Source organism: Apostichopus japonicus, chromosome 19 (genome assembly GCF_037975245.1).
Source record: "Apostichopus japonicus isolate 1M-3 chromosome 19, ASM3797524v1, whole genome shotgun sequence".
Lineage (NCBI taxonomy): Eukaryota > Metazoa > Echinodermata > Holothuroidea > Aspidochirotida > Stichopodidae > Apostichopus > Apostichopus japonicus.
In genome coordinates, this window is record NC_092579.1 from 30937112 (window position 1) to 30963047 (window position 25936).

Genomic DNA, 25936 nt, shown 5'->3' on the forward strand with positions numbered 1-25936 from the left:
TTATACAGTTGCATCAACGTATCTAAACCGGTAGCGGATACCTTCTTCCGACCCAGTTCTCCCCAGTATAAAAAAAAAATCTTTATAAAAAAAATCTTTACCCTCCCTTCCCCTACCTGTTCAGCCACAGCTCTTGCTGACCGGTATACTTCAGCTTAGAAATGTGTAAAAAGCGTCCTTAGAAACCCAAAAGTGACATAATGTCATGTAAGGACCATTTGATTTGGGCTATATCACGTATTATCAGCAAAGCTAGGTTTTGGATCCCGTGCTGTAACACTACTGTAACAAGGTCGTTGTTCATGAAACTCAGTGCAATGGCAGACGATATCAGAAATCATTCAGTTGTATGCATAGAGCAGAATGTCAGAGTGAAGAAAGAAAACTTTACCGAATCTATGCCGTCTGATTCACCTGAACCTGAATTGGGTAAGGCCTAACATTCATATCCTAACGTAGCCTAAGTTATGCCTAAACTTTAGCTACTGTAGGCTACTAATTACTTACGTTCAGCCTAATTTAGGTAACCTAAGTCAGTGTAATATCACCGGGTCCGTGTTAGGGAAGTATTGTGACATCAAGAACGTACACATGAGACAAACAGTTCCAATTAGTTTCGAGTATTTTATTGTGGCTCTGTTCAGAATCCGGTTGGGACAAGAAGATGATGTATAAAAGTTTGCTTAGAACTGCTTAAAATTAAAATTATTATGAATATGACTGAGATTATTGTAATTTGCATAGTTTTTATCATCAGTATACCCTATATGACATCTTCTGTTTGACAGTATCATTGTAGAATGACAAAGTATTCTAAATATTGATTTACAAAAAACATACATTTAAATATTTGTTGATGAAAAATTCTTGATAATTGTAATATTTTGATAATGCATGTAAAAACGTGTATTTAATTAATTTAATTAGTGTAACAATGATGTTTTAAAGATCTAATATGCCTTCATTTGTCTTCTTGATCATGTCTGTAGTATGTGTCTTATGATTGTAATTGTAATGTGTTTTGTCTTGATTGTGATGTTGTAGTGTAAGGGTGCGGTTTTGTTTTGTATGTTGGTTCGTGTGGTTGGTAGCCTACTGTTGAATTTCTGGTTCTAGATGGAATCTTACATGCTGGTACTTCATTCCTTGAAGTGTCTTTGATTATCTATGAAGGGTTCTACAGTACCTTCAGGGGTTGTGAACTGGTATGAGTGGTAATGGTGTTGTTGTTTAGGATAAGAGTACTGAGTATCCATCTTTCCGTAATTTGTCTGACAGTGGGGTACTTTGAGGAATAATGGACAATCAATAAGTAATCTACCACACGTTATGTGAATGTCTGTCCCTAATGCTTTCCAGGGCTGCATGATTGGTATTTTATGTGGTTTAAGTTGCTCTTCAGGCTGAGATCATCTACTGTATATTCTTGGCATCATGCCCTCACAACTTCTTCAATGTCTTTTTTAGTGCCAGAAGACACTGGTTTGTAGCCTGTAATCGGCATTTGGTCATTCCCATGTGTCCTTCATGGATTTTCTGCATAAGTCCTTCTTGGGCTGGCTTTAGTAATATTACGGGCCTCTTTAGTGTTTGGTTGTTCAAGAATGAGGGTCAAATGCTTAAGTCTACAATATCCTGATGCAAGTATTATTGTCCAAGATATAATAATGTCAAGATATAATAACCTGTTGAAATTGTCTCAGACTTACAGAATTATGTTTACAAAATTAGACAATTAGATCAGAACTGAACTTTTGTGAACTTTCTGAACATTTTTGTTAGGTTGTGAGAAAAATTTGTTAGATCAACTGAGATGATGCTTCCACTTTTCTGAAAGCGCTAAGTACTATAAAATGCTTGTTAAACAGGAAGGTGATGAAAAGTTCACAAGAATTAACCTGTAAATTTTGTAATTTTATTACCTTGAACTTTTGTTTGTTACAGGTGAACATTATGAACCAGAAACAAGTGAGCCAATCACTGTGCCTTTCAAAACCTTAGAGGAATTACTTCTATGGACGCCTGGCGAGGATGAATTTAACATAGCTACACAACCTCTATCAAAGAGGACCGAGCATGGTGATGACACACCCTTAACTTTAGTTTGTCATGATCTGATGGGAGGCTATACTGATGACAGGTACTGTACTTAACACTAATCTAGGGTATTATTAACCCACATTAAACCCCTAACACTAATCCAGGGTATTACTAACCCTATAATAGACAACATTAAACCCTTAACACTACTAGGGTATTACTAACCCTATCATAGACATAAAAATAAACCCTTGACACTTATCTAGGGTATTACTAACCCTATCATAGACAACATTAAACCCTTAACACTACTCTTTGGTATTAATAACCCTATCATAGACAACATTAAACCCTTAACACTACTCTTTGGTATTACTAACCCTATCATAGACATAAAAATAAACCCTTGACACTAATCTAGGGTATTACTAACCCTATCATAGACATAAAAATAAACCCTTGACACTAATCTAGGGTAGTATTAACCCTATCATAGACAACATTAAACGCTTAACAGTACTCTTTGGTATTAATAACTCTATCATAGAATAACATTAAAGTAATTCTATATTCCAGAGTTATGGGTTAGGATGCTTTGAGTTGGAAACTGTGGTGAAGGGTATAACTGCACCGAGTAGCTGACAATCAAGGATTTTAAGCTTGAAACCTGACCAAACTAGCTACATGGTAATACTGCTGGATGACCTATCATGGAATCTCTTGTTCATTCCTTTGTGGTTTCTTTACAAAGGTCAAAGTCTGAAAACCTTGTGAAAAGGATGCCTCAAAAAGTACAGCTTGGATGAAATTCATAGTTGGCATTTAAATCACCCATGTTGAGTACAAGTAACCTATAGTTGAAGGTGATGGAGGTCAAGATTTATGAGGTCAACAACTGAGAACCATGTAAACAGAAATTTAAAAGTAATGGTTGGATAATGTTGTATCCACCTTCTTGGGTACCAACACTCTTAAGCTCTCCTGTGGCAGTCAAAAGGGCATTTGAGGCCAACAGAGGTCAATGTCACAAAAGTTCTGTAAACATAATAACTAAGAACGTTTAGCTTAGACAGGTTAGGTCCACATGACTGCAAGAACCTTGCTGATTACATGAAGTCATTAACGGTAAACATTTAAAAGTCTTTAGTGCAGTGTAACTGTTGAACATCCTTGTACAAACTTTGGGAAGGAATGACTACTGTAAGTCTGTTGCCTTTCTGGTTATAATCAAGTTTGCATTTTGATACAGTAATTCTTTGGCCTGTTTTGTAAAAAAAGAGAAAACCCACACACAATCAGTTGTTGATATGATTAGGCTTGGTATGATAGCATAGCATCTTAAGGGTAACATTCTTGATTTAGCTGGGAAAATTTGAATTTTTTAGTGTTTTGGTTCCAGTTAACACCAGGGATAGTCACTAACTTTGGCACAGCCGGTCATTGCACTCATTCTGGTCACTAAATTTTATGTACATAGAAACACACTACAGTCCCTTAAGTGACTGACTTCTGCTGAAATATGTTTGCCCGCTCAGTCACAGAACGTACACACAATTTTCATTTTTTAATGCACGTGTATGTAAGTTATGAAAAGGGCTGACAATATGTTGCATACAATCATACACACAATGATGTTGATATGAATAATTTACAAACAAAAGATAAATGAAGGCTTAACTCAAAAAGTTCAGTGGTGCTTTATGGCATAGTAACAACCTACACTGTAATATCATTTGGGTCAAAATTTGACTCAGATTTGACCCAGCAGCTTAGTGGAATGTTGGCCATCCCAGGGTTGGGTCAACTTGACTGAGAAGCTGGGTAAATCACTATGTGACCTAAAACTGTTTTTTTTTTTTCCACCAAGCTGTTCTGCTTTGTGTCTTGGTATTACTATTAGGATATACTGTAAGTCTGCCTTCCACCTTGAAGTATATTTATATTAAACTCATTCTTTACGTACTACCATGTTTCATTCACAGGTTTGTGCAGGGAGTGCCAAAGAAAGAATGCTACCGATTTTACCACTGGCAGTATGTGGATCTGTTTGTGTACTTCAGTCATCATTTTGTATCCATACCACCACCAGGCTGGACTAATGCTGCCCATACAAATGGTGTCTCAATGTTAGGTTGGTGTCTGTATATCATCTAGTGTTGACAAGGTAGTATAGAGTGAGGGTTAATCTCTCTCTGATGGTCATTATAAATCATGGGATCGGTGATTTGCATGACATGTTAAGCTATTCACACTGTATAGCATGGTGAGAATGGAATCCTATTCTCTACCCATGATGGTTTAGTAGGTAGCTAACATGTTGTTGATGTAGCCTACTGTTGTCTACTGGTAATGTCCTGACAGAGAGTTATCATGATTGTACCCTACCATACATGATGGTTTAGTATGTAGCTAACATGTTGTTGATGTAGTCTACTGTTGTCTACTGGTAATGTCCTGACAGAGAGTTATCATGATTGTACCCTACCATACATGATGGTTTAGTATGTACAGTAGCTAACATGTTGTTGATGTAGTCTACTGTTGTCTACTGGTAATGTCCTGATAGAGAGTTATCATGATTGTACCCTACCATACATGATGGTTTAGTATGTAGCTAACATGTTGTTGATGTAGTCTACTGTTGTCTACTGGTAATGTCCTGACAGAGAGTTATCGTGATTGTACCCTACCATACATGATGGTTTAGTATGTAGCTATCATGTTGTTGATGTAGTCTACTGTTGTCTACTGGTAATGTCCTGACAGAGAGTTATCATGATTGTACCCTACCATACATAATGGTTTAGTATGTGGCTAACATGTTGTTGATGTAGTCTACTGTTGTCTACTGGTAATGTCCTGACAGAGAGTTATCATGATTGTACTCTACCATACATGATGGTTTAGTATGTAGCTAACATGTTGTTGATGTAGCCTACTGTTGTCTACTGGTAATGTCCTGACAGAGAGTTATCATGATTGTACCCTACCATACATGATGGTTTAGTATGTAGTTAACATGTTGTTGATGTAGTCTTCTGTTGTCTACTGGTAACGTCCTGACAGACAGTTATCGTGATTGTACCCTACCATACATGATGGTTTAGTATGTAGCTAACATGTTGTTGATGTAGTCTACTGTTGGCTACTGACAGAGAGTTATCATGATTGTACCCTACCATACATGATGGTTTAGTATGTAGCTAACATGTTGTTGATGCAGTCTACTGTTGTCTACTGGTAATGTCCTGACAGAGAGTTATCATGATTGTACCCTACCATACATGATGGTTTAGTATGTAGCTAACATGTTGTTGATGTAGTCTACTGTTGGCTACTGACAGAGAGTTATCGTGATTGTACCCTACCATACATGATGGTTTAGTGTGTAGCTAACATGTTGTTGATGTAGTCTTCTGTTGTCTACTGGTAATGTCCTGACAGAGAGTTATGATTGTACCCTACCATACATAATGGTTTAGTATGTGGCTAACATGTTGTTGACATAGTCTACTGTTGGCTACTGGTAATGTCCTGACAGAAAGTTATCATGATTGTACCCTACCATACATGATGGTTTAGTATGTAGCTAACATGTTGTTGATGCAGTCTACTGTTGTCTACTGGTAATGTCCTGACAGAGAGTGATCATGATTGTACCCTACCATACTTGATGGTTTAGTATGTAGCTAACATGTTGTTGATGCAGTCTACTGTTGTCTACTGGTAATGTCCTGACAGAGAGTTATCATGCTTGTACCCTACCATACATGATGGTTTAGTATGTAGCTAACATGTTGTTGATGTAGTCTACTGTTGGCTACTGGTAATGTCCTGACAGAAAGTTATCATGATTGTACCCTACCATACATGATGGTTTAGTATGTAGCTAACATGTTGTTGATGTAGTCTACTGTTGTCTACTGGTAATGTCCTGACAGAGAGTTATCATGATTGCACCTCACTGACAATTCCTTTGCTAAGGTCACATTTCTTGTTTGTTTCATAACATCATTTCCTTTCCTACTGTACTTGATTCACTCAAATTGATAGGACAGTGTAGCAGTGTTTGCAATACCATTTGTTACCAATATAACCCTGTTGTTAAAGTGATAATCTTCAGATGTATTACTCTGTTATGCACACTCACATATGAATATTTCACTAGTTTTCAAACTAATTGATTGTCGTTGGTAGTCTGTTGTTTGGTATCATAGAGTACCATTGAATGAACACACTGGATGATAACTATCAATTCATTCCCTCTCGTATCAAATGCTTCTCATTTTGATAAATTGAACTCAGGTACTTTCATCACTGAGTGGAAAGAGGGTGCAATCAGATGTCAGGAAATACTCCAAAGTGAGGCTGCTTTCAAAGCTGTTGCCGATAAGCTGGTAGATGTTGCAATTTATTACAACTTTGATGGCTGGCTGATCAATATTGAGAATCCAATACAGGTATGATATGATGATTTCCTGAGGACGTGGTTGCTAGGGCGGCTGATTTCCTGCTGTTGTTTGCAAAGAATAGAACTGAGCACAGGTAGCATGTGAGCAACAAGTCCAGACAAAGCTGGGCTGTGGTCCAGACAAAGCTGGGCTGTGGAGTGGCCTTACAAAGCTGGGCTGTGGAGTGGCCTTGGGGTGAAATCCCCCATCCCCCAAATAGATATTACATAACATATATAGAGTAGTACATGTTATTAAAGTAGTTTAATCACTGCATAATGCATATTGTACAACAAATGGTATTCTAATAGTTTAATCATTAGATTTAGTACTGTAATTTGGTAATGTAAGGCTGGTCAGTAACTTTTAGTAAAAATGTCATTAGGGCACTCTTAAATTGTGTTGATATTTAAATATTTGTATTTTGTGTCATTTGGTCTGCATCCTCATAGCTTCTTTCTCCTTCTCTCCAGCCCCAGCATATGCCTCAGCTGATTGACTTTGTTAAGTACTTGAAGGAGTCAATGCACAGGGCAAAACCTGGAGCCAAGGTTATTTGGTACGATAGTGTCATTGAAGATGGATCCCTAAAATGGCAAGACATGCTGAATCCCTTAAACAGGTATAAAAACATTATTCATTTGTTTCACTCCTCACTTACCTATCTCCCCACAACCTAAGCACTCTTGTTCTACCGTGTCTAGAATGAACTGAACTGAGGAACTTTTTAACACTGTGCTCCCTCTATGACTGGACTCCTACAGTCAATGCCCTTCCTTCTCATTCTACCAATCCACGTATTGGTGTTCTAGGATCTATATTTGGGATTTGCTGGAAGTAGAAAGACTATTACTCTGTGCACAGCCCGATAAGTATCCTTGTTTGTCTAGGAAAGGGGTTTAGAGACTGTTAAGGGAGCGGTTCCGTCCTGTTTCATTTCAAAATCGTAGGTTCAGGCTGCGGGTAGCAGTTCCGTAAATTGCTAATGCTAGTTGTCCCGCCCATTCCTCTGATACATTACATGTTGTAGTTTTGTGGTATTGCATACATGTAGTTTTGTGGTATTGCATGCATGTAGTTTTGTGGTATTGCATACATGTAGTTTTGTGGTATTGCATGCATGTAGTTTTGTGGTATTGCATACATGTAGTTTTGTGGTATTGCATACATGTAGTTTTGTGGTATTGCATGTAGTTTTGTGGTATTGCATACATGTAGTTTTGTGGTATTGCATGTAGTTTTGTGGTATTGCATACATGTAGTTTTGTGGTATTGCATACATGTAGTTTTGTGGTATTGCATGTAGTTTTGTGGTATTGCATGTAGTTTTGTGGTATTGCATGTAGTTTTGTGGTATTGCATACATGTAGTTTTGTGGTATTGCATACATGTAGTTTTGTGGTATTGCATACATGTAGTTTTGTGGTATTGCATACATGTAGTTTTGTGGTATTGCATACATGTAGTTTTGTGGTATTGCATACATGTAGTTTTGTGGTATTGCATACATTCTCATTAGTTTCTCTCAGTTTATGATTTCATTCTTGTGATTTCAGCATGTTTTTTGATGGGAGTGATGGTATATTCCTCAATTATACATGGACTGAACAGAAGCTGGAATCTACCGTGACTAACTCAGCCAGCAGAAGGCAAGATGTGTTTGTTGGTGTTGATGTGTTTGGAAGGAATTGTTATGGAGGAGGAGGTTGGAATACCTGGAAGGTACTGTCATTCATTCGAATAAATATGTTTTAATGTTGGAAATTTCTAATAGCAGATTGCTGTATTTCGTGTCTGGTTAGTTGTTGAAATTAGTGTAGCTGTTTGTTGAATAGTTTGGTTGTTTCCTAAAACTACTGTATTGTTTCCTACATCTACTCATGAGTGGTTGCTATCAGCATTTGACCTCTTACTGTTATTCAACTCACTTAATGCCCTCGGTGGTCACTTGTCTGAACCAAAATGTGTACAGTTGACTAAGAATAGCAAAAAACACTTGATTCATACATAGGTACTCTAACAATATCAATTACTTTCTGATGGATAAAATAATTCTTAGCTAATCGAATAATAAAAACAAAATTTACTTATGAAGAGTCTGTAGAAAGATGATTGTTATAAGTTCAACAAATAATGAATTTTGTTGTATTTTATAACAGATATTAAAACAATAATCATTCTCTGCAAACATATCATATGATAGGATTATTAATGTATCATATGATAGGATTATTAACATATCACATGAAAGGATTATTAGCATATCACATGAAAGGATTATTAGCATATATCATGATACTATTATTAGCATCACATGATAGGATTATTAACATATCACATGATAGGATTATTAACATATCACATGATAGGATTATTAGCATATATCATGATAGGATTATTAATGTATCATATGATAGGATTATTAACATATCACATGAAAGGATTATTAGCATCACATGATAGGATTATTAACATAACATGATAGGATTATTAACATATCACATGATAGGATTATTAACATATCACATGAAAGGATTATTAGCATATATCATGATAGGATTATTAGCATATCACATGAAAGGATTATTAGCATCACATGATAGGATTATTAGCATATATCATGATTGGATTATTAACATATCACATGATAGGATTATTAGCATATCACATGATAGGATTATTAACATATCACATGAAAGGATTATTAGCATATATCATGATTGGATTATTAACATATCACATGATAGGATTATTAACATATCACATGATAGGATTATTAGCATATCACATGAAAGGATTATTAGCATATATCATGATAGGATTATTAGCATATCACATGATAGGATTATTAATGTATCATATGATAGGATTATTAACATATCACATGAAAGGATTATTAGCATATATCATGATAGGATTATTAATGTATCATATGATAGGATTATTAACATATCACATGAAAGGATTATTAGCATCACATGATAGGATTATTAACATAACATGATAGGATTATTAACATATCACATGATAGGATTATTAACATATCACATGAAAGGATTATTAGCATATATCATGATAGGATTATTAGCATATCACATGAAAGGATTATTAGCATCACATGATAGGATTATTAGCATATATCATGATTGGATTATTAACATATCACATGATAGGATTATTAGCATATCACATGATAGGATTATTAACATATCACATGAAAGGATTATTAGCATATATCATGATTGGATTATTAACATATCACATGATAGGATTATTAACATATCACATGATAGGATTATTAGCATATCACATGAAAGGATTATTAGCATATATCATGATAGGATTATTAGCATATCACATGATAGGATTATTAATGTATCATATGATAGGATTATTAACATATCACATGAAAGGATTATTAGCATATATCATGATAGGATTATTAGCATATCACATGATAGGATTATTAATGTATCATATGATAGGATTATTAATGTATCACATGAAAGGATTATTAGCATATATCATGATTGGATTATTAGCATATCACATGATAGGATTATTAGCATATATCATGATAGGATTATTAGCATATCACATGATAGGATTATTAATGTATCATATGATAGGATTATTAATGTATCACATGAAAGGATTATTAGCATATATCATGATTGGATTATTAGCATATCACATGATAGGATTATTAGCATATCACATGAAAGGATTATTAGCATATCACATGATAGGATTATTAACATATCACATGATAGGATTATTAGCATATATCATGATAGGATTATTAATGTATCATATGATAGGATTATTAACATATCACATGAAAGGATTATTAGCATCACATGATAGGATTATTAACATAACATGATAGGATTATTAACATATCACATGATAGGATTATTAACATATCACATGAAAGGATTATTAGCATATATCATGATAGGATTATTAGCATATCACATGAAAGGATTATTAGCATCACATGATAGGATTATTAGCATAACATGATAGGATTATTAACATATCACATGAAAGGATTATTAGCATATCACATGATAGGATTATTAGCATATATCATGATTGGATTATTAACATATCACATGATAGGATTATTAGCATATCACATGATAGGATTATTAACATATCACATGAAAGGATTATTAGCATATATCATGATTGGATTATTAACATATCACATAATAGGATTATTAACATATCACATGATAGGATTATTAGCATATCACATGAAAGGATTATTAGCATATATCATGATAGGATTATTAGCATATCACATGATAGGATTATTAATGTATCATATGATAGGATTATTAACATATCACATGAAAGGATTATTAGCATATATCATGATAGGATTATTAGCATATCACATGATAGGATTATTAATGTATCATATGATAGGATTATTAATGTATCACATGAAAGGATTATTAGCATATATCATGATTGGATTATTAGCATATCACATGATAGGATTATTAGCATATATCATGATAGGATTATTAGCATATCACATGATAGGATTATTAATGTATCATATGATAGGATTATTAATGTATCACATGAAAGGATTATTAGCATATATCATGATTGGATTATTAGCATATCACATGATAGGATTATTAGCATATCACATGATAGGATTATTAGCATATATCATGATTGGATTATTAGCATATCACATGATAGGATTATTAGCATATCACATGATAGGATTATTAGCATATCACATGATAGGATTATTAACATATCACATGATAGGATTATTAACATATCACATTATAAGCATATCATATGATAGGTTTATTAGCATATATCATGATTGGATTATTAACATATCACATGATAGGATTATTAGCATATCACATGATAGGATTATTAGCATATCACATGATAGGATTATTAACATATCACATTATAAGCATATCATATGATAGGTTTATTAGCATATATCATGATTGGATTATTAACATATCACATGATAGGATTATTAACATATCACATTATAAGCATATCATATGATAGGTTTATTAGCATATATCATGATTGGATTATTAACATATCACATGATAGGATTATTAGCATATCACATGATAGGATTATTAGCATATCACATGATAGGATTATTAACATATCACATTATTAGCATATCATATGATAGGTTTATTAGCATATATCATGATTGGATTATTAACATATCACATGATAGGATTATTAGCATATCACATGATAGGATTATTAGCATATCACATGATAGGATTATTAACATATCACATTATAAGCATATCATATGATAGGTTTATTAGCACATATCATGATTGGATTATTAACATATCACATGATAGGATTATTAACATATCACATTATAAGCATATCATATGATAGGTTTATTAGCATATCAAATAATAGAATTATTAGCTGCTGTATTAACTCATATGTTCTTTCATTTAGGCTATGGAAGTTATCAGGAACAAAACATTATCATCAGCCATATTTGCTCCTGGCTGGGTCTACGAGTGTTTACCAAAAGAGAGCTTCATTGAAAACCAAAAAAGGTATGCATGTGTTTTTACAGAGGCTAAGTACATTGTGCTGTGTAATGTTATTTATTTTACAAAATATTGACTTCATATGATTGTTTCACAAGTGAAAGCCAACACGCACTGCTTTTGTCAAGTGACCAGATTACTGGTACAGATTATCACCAGATTCTGGTTGTGCTGATTGCCAAAGTGACACCAGTTCCATTTTAAGTCTTCCAGACACAGACTATGTATCAGTTGGCACGGTGACAATCCAGTTTAAGTCTTCCAGAAACAGACTATCAGTTGCCATGGTGATAATCCATTAAAAGACATCCAGATACAGAATATGTATCATTTGGCATGGTGACAATCCATTCTATGTCTTCCAGACACACACTATGTATCAGTTGGCATGGTGACAATCCATTCTATGTCTTCCTGACACAGACTATGTATCAGTTGGCACGGTGACAATCCAGTTTAAGGCTTCCAGAAACAGACTATCAGTTGCCATGGTGACAATCCATTAAAAGACATCCAGATACAGACTATGTATCAGTTGGCATGGTGACAATCCATTCTATGTCTTCCAGACACACACTATGTATCAGTTGGCACGGTGACAATCCAGTTTAAGGCTTCCAGAAACAGACTATCAGTTGCCATGGTGACAATCCATTAAAAGACATCCAGATACAGACTATGTATCAGTTGGCATGGTGACAATCCATTCTATGTCTTCCAGACACACACTATGTATCAGTTGGCACGGTGACAATCCAGTTTAAGACACCTGGAAACAGACTGAGCATTATTAATGTGATGAGATATAACAATAGCCAAAAGTGACTTTAATAGACATAGTGACAAATCATTAAAAGACATCCAGATACAGACTTTGTATCAGTTGGCATGGTGACAATCCATTCTATGTCTTCCAGACACAGACTTTGTATCAGTTGGCATGGTGACAATCCATTTTAAGACACCTGGAAACAGACTGAGCATTATTAATGTGATGAGATATAACAATAGCCAAAAGTGACTTTAATAGACATAGTGACAAATCATTTGAAATGCACAAAAATGGACTAATGAGTATCAACTGACATCATCCTATGATATATAGATATTTAAAAAAATAAACAGACAAGATTAAATCTATCTTAATATAAAATGCCAGAAGAAATGACCTGCCATGACAATCTTCTCTTTAAATTAAATCCAAAGACTAGGATTAATTTTGTTTGTTTCAATTTTGAAATAGGTTTTGGGAGACTCAACTTGGCAGTTATCTACATTATCATGGGGTGACTTCTCTGCCATTTCTCTCTAACTTTTGCCGTGGTTATGGAAAGATTGGATTCAAGTTTGGCCAGGTTTGTTGACTGACATGAGAGCTTCATTTGTTGCTCATTATTAAATAAAATTGAGCAAGTCATTCTTTACCTTCAAGTGATGTTCTGTAACTTCTGTTTGCTGCATGGTATAGTACTATTAACATTCTTACAATATTGACAAATAAATCAGTCTATCTATTGATTTAAGTGGAAGTGTAGGACATTGGAAAGTAAGTTATAGCATTTTCCTTAATGTTGATTAGAATTATATATAAATACAAATAAATATTTTACATAACTTAATTGAAGTTAATGATAATAATTACTATGTTGTTAGACATAAGACAGTAAGTACATTAATTGGAAGTCATAGACCTTAATTGCCTCCAGCATTTAACATTCCAGTTCAGACTGAGACACTGCAGCTGTGTAACTATAACAACCATAGACATTAAGGTATGGAAAGCTACTGTAACATAAAAATGAAACCAGATCTTTTATATTCTCCCCTCTGTGAATAAGTAAATTAAATATTATACTGAAACACAGTCTGGGTTGCCATGGTGACATTTACTCTGCTTTTGCCAGTTTCAAAACGGATCACTAATTTTGGAAAATGGCAAAGAAATTTATGACTGCAACCAACGACGTCTTGGTTACAAGCCCATCGCTCTAGCAACTGAGCTATCCAGCCCAATATAAGGTATTGTGGCTTCTGACTTGTGCACCCCAGGAAAGAAAAGGCTTTAAAGGGGATTGCCATCAGTTAAGAGCTCAATCAATTTCTTTGCCCTTTTCCATTGTCTATAGTCAGTTTTCAATTTTACTTATATCACTAAATTTGAAAGATTCATATCCTCCCTATACTAAATGCTTGGGATGATGGATTTGTGGTTTTGACCCAAAGATGCACAAAGTTTTCAGCTGTTCTGTTAAGCAATTAACTTCGGGCAACAACATATCCCTTTAATGACAAAATGCTTCTGTAGTCTGTATGTTCAACTGAAATGACCTTGCTGCGCAAGGCATTCTAGACAACTGCCATTAAACATTGCATGAATGTTTCACACCCACAGCCAGCCATGTTGAAGCAGTGGTGCAATTTAAGTGCACAACAAATACAACCCACCTTCAGCAATGAGCAGTTTGCTGATACCAAACAGAAGCTTCTTCATACCATTGATGATGGTTACAATGGGGGTGGATGCATTCAGCTTCAAGGCAGATTAAAAACCAAGGACAATACACAGCTATTCAAGTATTGACATCATCCAATAATTCTAATATGTTTACGTGAAGAGTCTATGTTAATAGATAAAGTGTGATTACAAAGCAACTATAAAACTTATTAGATTAAGTACCGGCCAAAGTGTGCTGTGTGTACATCTTCACTATTTATGAAGGCTGTTTTATGGTTACCTATATTGTGAACCTTCATTGGCCGCCGGTTTAAAGTAGTGAAAAATTCAGTTGAATAGTAAAGTTGATGCATCATCTACAACATTTTGAATTTCTTCAGTATTAAGCTGTGAATGTTATGTCGAGGATTTAAATCAGCAATGGCTGCATCCCTCTTTCAACACCAAAAGTTTGTTCAATAAAACAACATGAAGATAATTTGTCATATAACATTAAAGAAAGAAAAATGAAGGTAATATGCTACAACCTTGGCAGCATTTGTTGACATTCTTGTTTTTACTAAGAGGATTTTACAGCAGTAATGTAACAAAGCAAATGCCAGTCTGGTTGAAAACCCCTCTATGAAGATGTTCCTTAAACTCTAGACCGTGAGGTTGATCTCAATATGACTTATTAAATCAACAAACAAAAATCACAGTTCTGTCCTTGTTTTTTTAAGGCTCTAGTTTCCGTTCAGTTTTTTTTTTTCTTTCTAGGTTGTCAAATGATAAATAGTGCTAAGCCTGATTATTACGTGATGAATTATATGCTGGCTATGCAATGTGTGTTCTTGATTCTGTGGGTATGTGATGTGTGATTTCTTGATTACAGTGCTGGCTATGCAATGTGTGTTCTTGATTCTGTGGGTATGTGATGTGTGATTTCTTGATTACAGTGCTGTGTGTGCAATGTGTGTTCTTGATTCTGTGGGTATGTGATGTGTGATTTCTTGATTACAGTGCTGTGTATGCCATGTGCAATTCTTGATTATGCTGGCCATGCCATGTGTGATTCGTAATTATGTTAGCTATGTGATATGTGGTTCTTAATGATAATTGCGATATGATATGTTATTCCTTATTATGTTGACTATGTGATGTGTGGTTTCTAATTATGCTGCATATGTGATTTGTGATTCTTAATTATATTTAATTACATGCGTGTTTCTCTTACAGAATTTTCAGCACGGATATGGAAGTGAAACATCCTCTGTTAATCTCCATGACCACCAAAAGCAGTGCATCAACAGGAGGTTGCTTGATACTGCAGTTATCCAATGGAAACAAAATTGTCCTTTGGCCTGAAATTGGTAATGACCAGTTTCATTTTCAGCACAGGAGATCTGATTATTATTATTGTGTACATTGCCCTCATCCTGGAGGAGTGCTTAGCTGCTTTCTTGTAAATAATCTTAATCCTAAGTTAAAACATCATATCAAATGCTATCATCTGGATAGTAGGGCCCATCCATGTTTATATCCACATTTAATAATCTCAGGACAGGATTTGCTTTTCATATAACCATGTTAGCAAACCTACCAAGTATTACGCAAGATTACATTTGATCAAACTAGGATTCCCTTCTGGCTTGTCACCAAATTTAAAAGATATTCAGCAAGTGTTTAAAGAATTAATATCAATCCTCAACATTTCATAAAAGAATTGATTCACATGTGAAAAGCAACCGGAAAATTTGGACTACTACTTCATTATTTAAAATGAAAGTTAAGTTGTACAAACTAATGACCTTGGTTGTCAGAGGATCATAAAATCTTCACCATGCTGTATCAAAATCAATTCCAAAATCTACTTAACTACCAGAAATATTCTAGAAGAATGTAAGCCATCTGTTGTGGGTAATTGTGCAGACAAAGTAAATAAAACTTAAATTGCTAGTAGTTGGTATTCGTAGTATTAGAGTGTTGTTAACAGTTGAGCGGTAAAATGCTCACCAATGCATTCTTATCATTTAAGGAGCAATTTGAAGCTACATAGCAGTTTATTAGTAGGGCTCTATGTAACAGTTATTATTAATGTGTGTGATTGGCATGCATAACTGTGGAATGTTGTGATTAATAATCTATGTAGATGAGAAGACAGCCATGGACCAGGCGGTTATGTCAGTGGGAGTACACCAATCAGCTCTACTATCTTCAACTAATCTACCAAAGGATATGCAAGGAGACGATATTACAGCAGTGTATGGAGCATTGGTTGGCAGTGACTGCAAGGCACTGCTTGATGTCACCTGTGGCATGGATACCTCTACACTGAACCCCAATGGCTGGAACCAACAGTGAGTAAAGATATTCACCACAGTGAGTCAGCTATTGACAGCTATTACAACCAACTAGGTGATACCATTAATAGATACCCTAATAAAAAAAGAATCCATTGATACCATGACTAGATACTCTAATAAATAAAACCAATCCATTGATACCATGACTAGATACTCTTATAGATAAAACCAATCCATTGATCCCATGACTAGATACTCTAATAAATAAAACAAAATCCATTGATACCATGACTAGATACTCTAATAAATAAAACCAAATCCATTGATACCATGACTAACACTCCAATAAATAAAACCAAATCCATTGATACCATGACTAGATACTCTAATAAATAAAACCAATCCATTGATACCATGAATAGATACTCTAATAAATAAAACCAATCCATTGATACCATGACTAGATACTCTAATATATAAAACCAATCCATTGATACCATGACTAGATACTCTTATAAATAAAACCAATTCTTTGATACCATGACTAGATACTCTTATAAATAAAACCTATCCTTTGATGCCATGACTAGATACTCTTATAAATAAAACCAATCCATTGATACCATGACTAGATCCTCTAATAAATAAAACCAATCCTTTGATACCATGACTAGATACTCTAATAAATAAAACCAATCCATTGATACCATGACTAGATACTCTTATAAATAAAACCAATCCATTGATACCATGACTAGATATTCTTATAAATAAAACCTATCCTTTGATGCCATGACTAGATACTCTTATAAATAAAACCAATCCATTGATACCATGACTAGATCCTCTAATAAATAAAACCAATCCTTTGATACCATGACTAGATACTCTAATAAATAAAACCAATCCATTGATACCATGACTAGATACTTTAATAAATAAAACCAATCCTTTGATACCATGACTAGATACTCTTAAAAATAAAACCAAATCCATTGATACCATGAATAGATACTCTAATAAATAAAACCAATCCATTGATACCATGACTAGATCCTCTAATAAATAAAACCAATCCTTTGATACCATGACTAGATACTCTTAAAAATAAAACCAAATCCATTGATACCATGACTAGATACTTTAATAAATAAAACCAATCCATTGATACCATGAATAGATACTCTAATAAATAAAACCAATCCATTGATACCATGAATAGATACTCTAATAAATAAAACCAATCCATTGATACCATGACTAGATACTCTTATAAATAAAACCAATCCATTGATACCATGACTGGACACTCTTATAAATAAAACCAATCCTTTGATACCATGACTAGATACTCTTATAAATAAAACCTATCCTTTGATGCCATGACTAGATACTCTAATAAATAAAACCTATCCTTTGATGCCATGACTAGATACTCTAATAAATAAAACCAATCCATTGATACCATGAATAGATACTCTAATAAATAAAACCTATCCATTGATACCATGACTAGATACTCTAATAAATAAAACCAATCCATTGATACGATGACTAGATACTCTAATAAATAAAACCAATCCATTGATACGATGACTAGATACTCTAATAAATAAAACCAATCCATTGATACCATGACTAGATACTCTTATAAATAAAACCTATCCATTGATACCATGACTAGATACTCTAATAAATAAAACCTATCCTTTGATGCCATGACTAGATACTCTAATAAATAAAACCAATCCATTGATACCATGAATAGATACTCTAATAAATAAAACCTATCCATTGATACCATGACTAGATACTCTAATAAATAAAACCAATCCATTGATACGATGACTAGATACTCTAATAAATAAAACCAATCCATTGATACGATGACTAGATACTCTAATAAATAAAACCAATCCATTGATACCATGACTAGATACTCTAATAAATAAAACCAATCCATTGATACCATGACTAGATACTCTAATAAATAAAACCAATCCATTGATACCATGACTAGATACTCTAATAAATAAAACCAATCCATTAATACCATGACTATATACTCTAATATATAAATCCAATCAATTGATATCATAACCAGTTTCTCTGATAGTGTTGCTTATGTGTTGCTAGTTCCTTATTTAGTCAAAGTTGCTTATTTTGTTTGTCAATGTGTGTTTAATACTTAGATTCTATTTGCTGCCTGACCCTGCACTGCCATCTGGAGTAAGGATTGAGTTAATCAGTGTTGCTTGCTTTGCTCCTCAAGAACCATCTGCTGACTCGGTCTACTCTTTCAAAGTTGGTGATATCAGGGTAAGTTGATACTCTAATAATTTAGTCCATAGTGGTCTTGGTTAGTAGAATTAATTCACTCTTCAAACACTGCTAATGTAGCTTCACCTATAAGTTCATATACCTCTGTTTGCACATATCTCTTTAATTCTAGGAAAACATCTGGATGCAGAACTCAAGTTTTATTCTGAAAACCTTTTTGTAATTTTGTAAATACTATGGAAAGAGCTTATAACTTTCTATCAATACTTGTCAAAACTGTGTGAAAAAGAACAGAAGGGGAAACTGCATAATACGTTTTCAAGAATCAAAATTGTGTTTGAATAGTTGCCATATGCAATAGTTGGTGTACCAATCACCACAGTGGTAGTATTTCTCCTCATAATGTGGTAGTATCTGTCACAGGTGTGGTTTCTCTCCTCATAGTGTTAGTAGCACTCATACTAGTATCATAAGCGTACGGGACCATTTCAGTTTGGGGGGCAGAAACTTTTGTGCCCGAAAGTTCCCGTGACACTATCTAAGCGGAGCGCCACCATCGGTTGGCGCGTAGCGTACAAGAAATTTTTTGGCAAGATATGCCTCTCAGATTGCCGGAAATGGCACTTCTGAGGCCTTGCAAGTTGCATCTAAACATTCTTCATTTTATAATCTCACGTTTTAGAAATTTACACTTCTCCAAAAATTTGGTAAATTAGAAGAAGAAAAAATGGTAACATCACTTTGAAGGGGAAAAATAGGACAGTACATTTTTTAAGCTCCTATTTAGTTACCGTATTTATTATTTTAACACAGTACTCAGCTATACTTCCAGAAAAAAACATACATTGTTCAATGACACGTAGGCGGGATAATGTCGCTGTGTCGGGTGAGACTGCAATTTGTCTCACAAAAAAAGTATAAAAAAAATAACAAAGAATATGATAAACCTGTACTCCTAGGCTTGTAGGCACTCCCTCCCCCCCCCCCCCACCATCCATGAAAAAAATGGTTCTTATATACACTCATGTCAAGGATGTCCAGGTATACATTTAATTTTGGGTGATAGTGCAAAAAGCGTGGTAGCCCAGATGAGCTGCGCTTACGATGGTGTTACACGGAAATATTCGGGCATCATGATGCTAAAGAAAGAAAATCATTAAGCCTTTATTAATATTAATGTCACAAAACAAATAACACAAAACGCTCTCCACGGAATTGTCGGGCAAAAATTTGAAAAAGATTCGGCAAGCTACTGCATATTTATATATATATATTTTTCTCCTCTTAGGCTGCCCAAATTTTTCAGGACTTTTGCCCAAATTTCTTGTCCTCTGGAAATTTGGGGGGGGCAGTCTGCCCCCCCCCGCCTCGTACACCTATGACTAGTGTTAGTGTATCTCCTCATAGTGTATCTCCTCATACTGTAGTGTTAGTGTATCTCCTCATAGTGTATCTCCTCATACTGTAGTGTTAGTGTATCTCCTCATACTGTAGTGTTAGTGTATCTCCTCATAGTGTTAGTGTATCTCCTCATCGTGGTAGTACCTTTCCTGATAGTTGTAATATCTCTCATAGGGGTATTATCTCATAGGGGTAATATCTCTCATGGGGTAGCATCTCTCATAATGGTAGTACTCATAGTGGTGTTATCTCTCACATCGGTAGTGTTTCTCCTCATAGTGGTATTATCGCTCATAGTGGTGTTATCTATCATATGGTAGTATCTCTCATAGGGGTATTATCTCTCATTGGGGTATAATCTCTCATGGGGGTATTGTCTCTCATTGGGGTATTATCTCTCATAGTGGTGTTATCTATCATATGGTAGTATCTCTCATAGGGGTATTATCTCTCATAGGGGTAGTTTCTCTCATAGGGGTATTATCTCTCATAGGGGTATTATCTCTCATATGGGTATTATCTCTCATAAGGGTAGTATCTCTCATAAGACTAGACAGGTGTGTTGGACAAGTAGATTAGACAGACAAACTAGACAGGTGTGTTGGACAGGTAGATTAAACAGACAAACTAGACAGGCTGGACAGGTAGATTTGACAGACAAACTAGACAGGTGTGTTGAACAGGTGGATTAGACAGAAAAACTAGACAGGTGTGTTGGACAGGTAGATAAGATAGACAAACTAGACAGGTGTGTTGGACTGGTAGATTAGATAGACAAACTAGATAGGTGTGTAGGACAGGTAGATTAGACAGACAAACTAGACAGGTGTGTTGGACAGGTAGATTAGACAGACAAACTAGACAGGTGTGTTGGGCAGGTAGATAAGACAGACAAACTAGACAGGTGTGTTGGACAAGTAGATTAGACAGACAAACTAGACAGGTGTGTGGACAAGTAGATTAGACAGACAAACTAGACAGGTGTGTTGGACAGGTAGATTAGACATACAAACTAGACAGGTGTGTTGGACAGGTAGATTAGACATACAAACTAGACAGGTGTGTTGGACAGGTAGATTAAACATACAAACTAGACAGGTGTGTTGGACAGGTAGATTAGACAGACAAACTAGACAGGTGTGTTGGGCAGGTAGATAAGACAGACAAACTAGACAGGTGTGTTGGACAAGTAGATTAGACTGACAAACTAGACAGGTGTGTTGGACAGGTAGATTAGACAGACAAACTAGACAGGTGTGTTGGACAGGTAGATTAAACATACAAACTAGACAGGTGTGTTGGACAGGTAGATTAGACAGACAAACTAGACAGGTGTGTTGGACTGGTAGATTAGACAGACAAACTAGACAGGTGTGTTGGACAGGTAGATTAGACAAACTAGACAGGTGTGTTGGACTGGTAGATTAGACAGACAACTAGACAGGTGTGTTGGACTGGTAGATTAGACAGACAAACTAGACAGGTGTGTTGGACAGGTAGATTAGACAGACAAACTAGACAGGTGTGTTGGACAGGTAAATTAGACAAACTAGACAGGTAGTTTGGACAGGTAGATTAGACAGACAAACTAGACAGGTGTGTTGGACAGATAGATTAGACAGACAAACTAGACAGGTGTGTTGGACAAATAGATTAGACAGACAACTATACAGGTGTGTTGGACAGGTAGATGAGACAGACAAACTAGACAGGTGTGTTGGACAGGTAGATTAAACATACAAACTAGACAGGTGTGTTGGACAGGTAGATTAGACAGACAAACTAGACAGGTGTGTTGGACTGGTAGATTAGACAGACAAACTAGACAGGTGTGTTGGACAGGTAGATTAGACAAACTAGACAGGTGTGTTGGACTGGTAGATTAGACAGACAACTAGACAGGTGTGTTGGACTGGTAGATTAGACAGACAAACTAGACAGGTGTGTTGGACTGGTAGATTAGACATACAAACTAGACAGGTGTGTTGGACAGGTAGATTAGACAGACAAACTAGACAGGTGTGTTGGACAGGTAGATTAGACAGACAAACTAGACAGGTAGTTTGGACAGGTAGATTAGACAGACAAACTAGACAGGTGTGTTGGACAGATAGATTAGACAGACAAACTAGACAGGTGTGTTGGACAAATAGATTAGACAGACAACTATACAGGTGTGTTGGACAGGTAGATTAGACAGACAAACTAGACAGGTGTGTTGGACTGGTAGATTAGACATACAAACTAGACAGGTGTGTTGGACAGGTAGATTAGACAGACAAACTAGACAGGTGTGTTGGACAGGTAGATTAGACAGACAAACTAGACAGGTAGTTTGGACAGGTAGATTAGACAGACAAACTAGACAGGTGTGTTGGACAGATAGATTAGACAGACAAACTAGACAGGTGTGTTGGACAAATAGATTAGACAGACAACTATACAGGTGTGTTGGACAGGTAGATTAGACAGACAACTAGACAGGTGTGTTGGACAGGTAGATTAGACAGACAAACTAGACAGGTAGACTATACCCCGACCCTAACAGATTAACTAGACAGAAAGACTGGCCAGGTAGATAATCAGAAAGACTGGACAAATAATCTGGACATATAATCTGGACAAGATGGTTTGGTATGTACACAAGACAAGTAGACTAGGCAAGTGGACCATACTGGTCTGAAGGTTATTGTAGATTATTTGAGATTGCATTTCAGTTGATAAATTGACTGTTAATGTTTTCTCCTTACTATTACACAGATCTGTGACCCCTTGGAGATGCAACAGAGCTCCCAACAAGTGAGTGACATAAGATGTTCTGATTTGTCATGGCATTATGCTCCAAAGGCATTGGAAAATTCTCAAAGTCTCACCACTCTTTGTGCAACTTTGAAGTGGAATTACCAAGGACATGCTCTGTATTATGACATATTCTGCTCAGGTGTAACAAGCACCCCAAACATGCCTGGGACCATGTCCTCTACGGACACAGCATTTGTTGGGAGAGCATACAACAAATGCTTCCGTGTCTGTCATTTGGTTGTTAATGATGATGAGGATGATGATGGTGATGCTCAGACTAAAGAGCCACGTGTGATTACTTTTTATATTCAACCAACCACCAAAGCAGGAATGACCGCACCGTACGATACCATATCAAGAATTAATCTTGTATGTCAAGGCTAAACCTGCAAATACAAATTTCAGTCACAATTTAGACATTGACATCATCTTTATGTTAATAGTGAAACAATTGAAAATATTACAGAAAGCTTATTTAACAATGTAATAATTAGTGGAAGAGATTCCAGGCTAACATGTAAGGATGCCTTTAATCATCAGCATCATATTTGTGTTATAATGTAATTAGTGTAAGATATTCCAGACTAGTATGTAGGGATACCTTTAATGATCATGTTTGTGTTATAATGTAATAAGTAATTAAAGACATTCCAGAATTACATGTAAGGAAACCTTTGATCATCAGCATCGTGTTTGTGTTATGACATGATAAGTAGTGAATGAAATTCCAGACTTACATGTAAGGATACCTTTAATCATCAGCATCATGTTTGTGTTATAATATGATAAGTAGTGAATGAAATTCCAGACTTACATGTAAGGATACCTTTAATCATCATCATCATGTTTGTGTTATGATATGATAAATAGTGAATGAAATTCCAGACTTACATGTAAGGATACCTTTAATCATCAGTGCTCATCATGTTTGTGTTATGATATGATAAATAGTGAATGAAATTCCAGACTTTACATGTAAGGATACCTTTAATCATCAGCATCATGTGTTATGATATGATAAGTAGTGAATGAAATTCCAGACTTACATGTAAGGATACCTTTAATCATCAGTGCTCATCATGTTTGTGTTATGATATGATAAGTAGTGAATGAAATTCCAGACTTACATGTAAGGATACCTTTAATCATCATCAGCATCATGTTTGTGTTATGATATGATAAGTAGTGAATGAAATTCCAGACTTACATGTAAGGATACCTTTAATCATCAGTGCTCATCATGTTTGTGTTATGATATGATAAATAGTGTTTGAAATTCCAGACGTACATGTAAGGATACCTTTAATCATCAGCATCATGTGTGTGTTATGATATGATAAGTAGTGAATGAAATTCCAGACTTACATGTAAGGATTTCTTTAATCATCATGATCATCATCATGTGTGTGTTATAATGTAATTAGTGAAAGATTCCTGACTTACATGTAAGGATACCTGTAATAATCATCAGCATCATGTTTGTGTTATGATATGATAAGTAGTGAAAGAGATTCCAAACTTACATGTTATGATACCTTTAATCATCAGCATCATGTTTGTGTTATGATATGATAAGTAGTGAATGAAATTCCAGACTTACATGTAAGGATACCTTTAATCATCATCATCATGTTTGTGTTATGATATGATAAGTAGTGAATGAAATTCCAGACTTACATGTAAGGATACCTTTAATGATCATCAGCATCATCATGTTTGTGTTATAATGTAATGTAATAAGTAGTTAAAGAGATTCCAGACTAACATGTACGGATACCTTTAATCAGCATCATCATGTTTGTGCTATCATGTAATAAGTAGTGAATGAAATTCGAGACTAACATGTAAGCATACCTTTAATTATCAGTGTTGTGTTTGTGTTATAATGTAGTAATTGGTTAAAGAGATTCTAGACTAGCATGTAAGGATACCTTTAGTCATCATGTTTGTGTTATGATGTAATATATAAGTCATGAAAGACGTTCCAGACCGACATGTAGGAACACCTATTATTGTTGGACTGGATCAAGCAAGTTATAAAGTAAATTCCAGTTTATACAAGACTACATGTTGATAGTTGATAGTTCATACTTGAAAAAAAAAAAAAAGTATTAAAATGTGACAAATTTTGGGGTTTCATTTATGACAATAGATTACAACTATTAATTTGTTATCATTGAAAACCAATGCTATCCTTTTATTTAACAATGTAAGCTTACTATGTACTTTCCATACTCTCTGTGTTCTAGATTTTTCTACTAATGTTTTGTTTTAGTTTTATATTTTATGTGTTAAGCTTTGTATTTGTTTCCCACTTTACCTTTTGTCTTTCAATAAATGGAAAAAAACATTCCATATAGATGTGAATAATTAAAAGATGGCTGAAATTGTGTTACAAAGCAGTGTGTATGTAGCATTTCTAGTTACCTTTTCTCTTTCAATACATGGAAACAAACATTCTATATACATGTGAATAATTAAAGATAGGCTGAATGTGTGTTACAAAGCAGTGTGTATGTAGCATTTCTCTTAATTGCTCTTTGTGTTGAGATACTGTAAGAAGAATGCATTTTCTTGCATAAGGCAAATCAGCTTGCTTACCCAAAGTGAATGAGAAGATTTGATGAACAGTGACGACAT

At 34.8% G+C, this 25936-nt stretch overlaps 1 protein-coding gene across 1 annotated transcript; it reads left to right on the forward strand.

The window, feature by feature from the left end:
- LOC139960029 (cytosolic endo-beta-N-acetylglucosaminidase-like) lies at nt 1–25698 on the forward strand. The gene is made up of 13 exons (XM_071958042.1): nt 1–429; nt 1945–2140; nt 4023–4171; nt 6346–6500; nt 6965–7113; nt 8048–8213; nt 11979–12082; nt 13320–13431; nt 14469–14650; nt 15747–15880; nt 16660–16867; nt 19006–19132; nt 23255–25698. The coding sequence occupies exons 1-13, from the start codon at nt 201–203 to the stop codon at nt 23678–23680; spliced, it is 2337 nt and encodes a 778-aa protein (XP_071814143.1). The 5' UTR covers nt 1–200; the 3' UTR covers nt 23681–25698.
- Nucleotides 25699–25936: the final 238 nt, after the last annotated feature.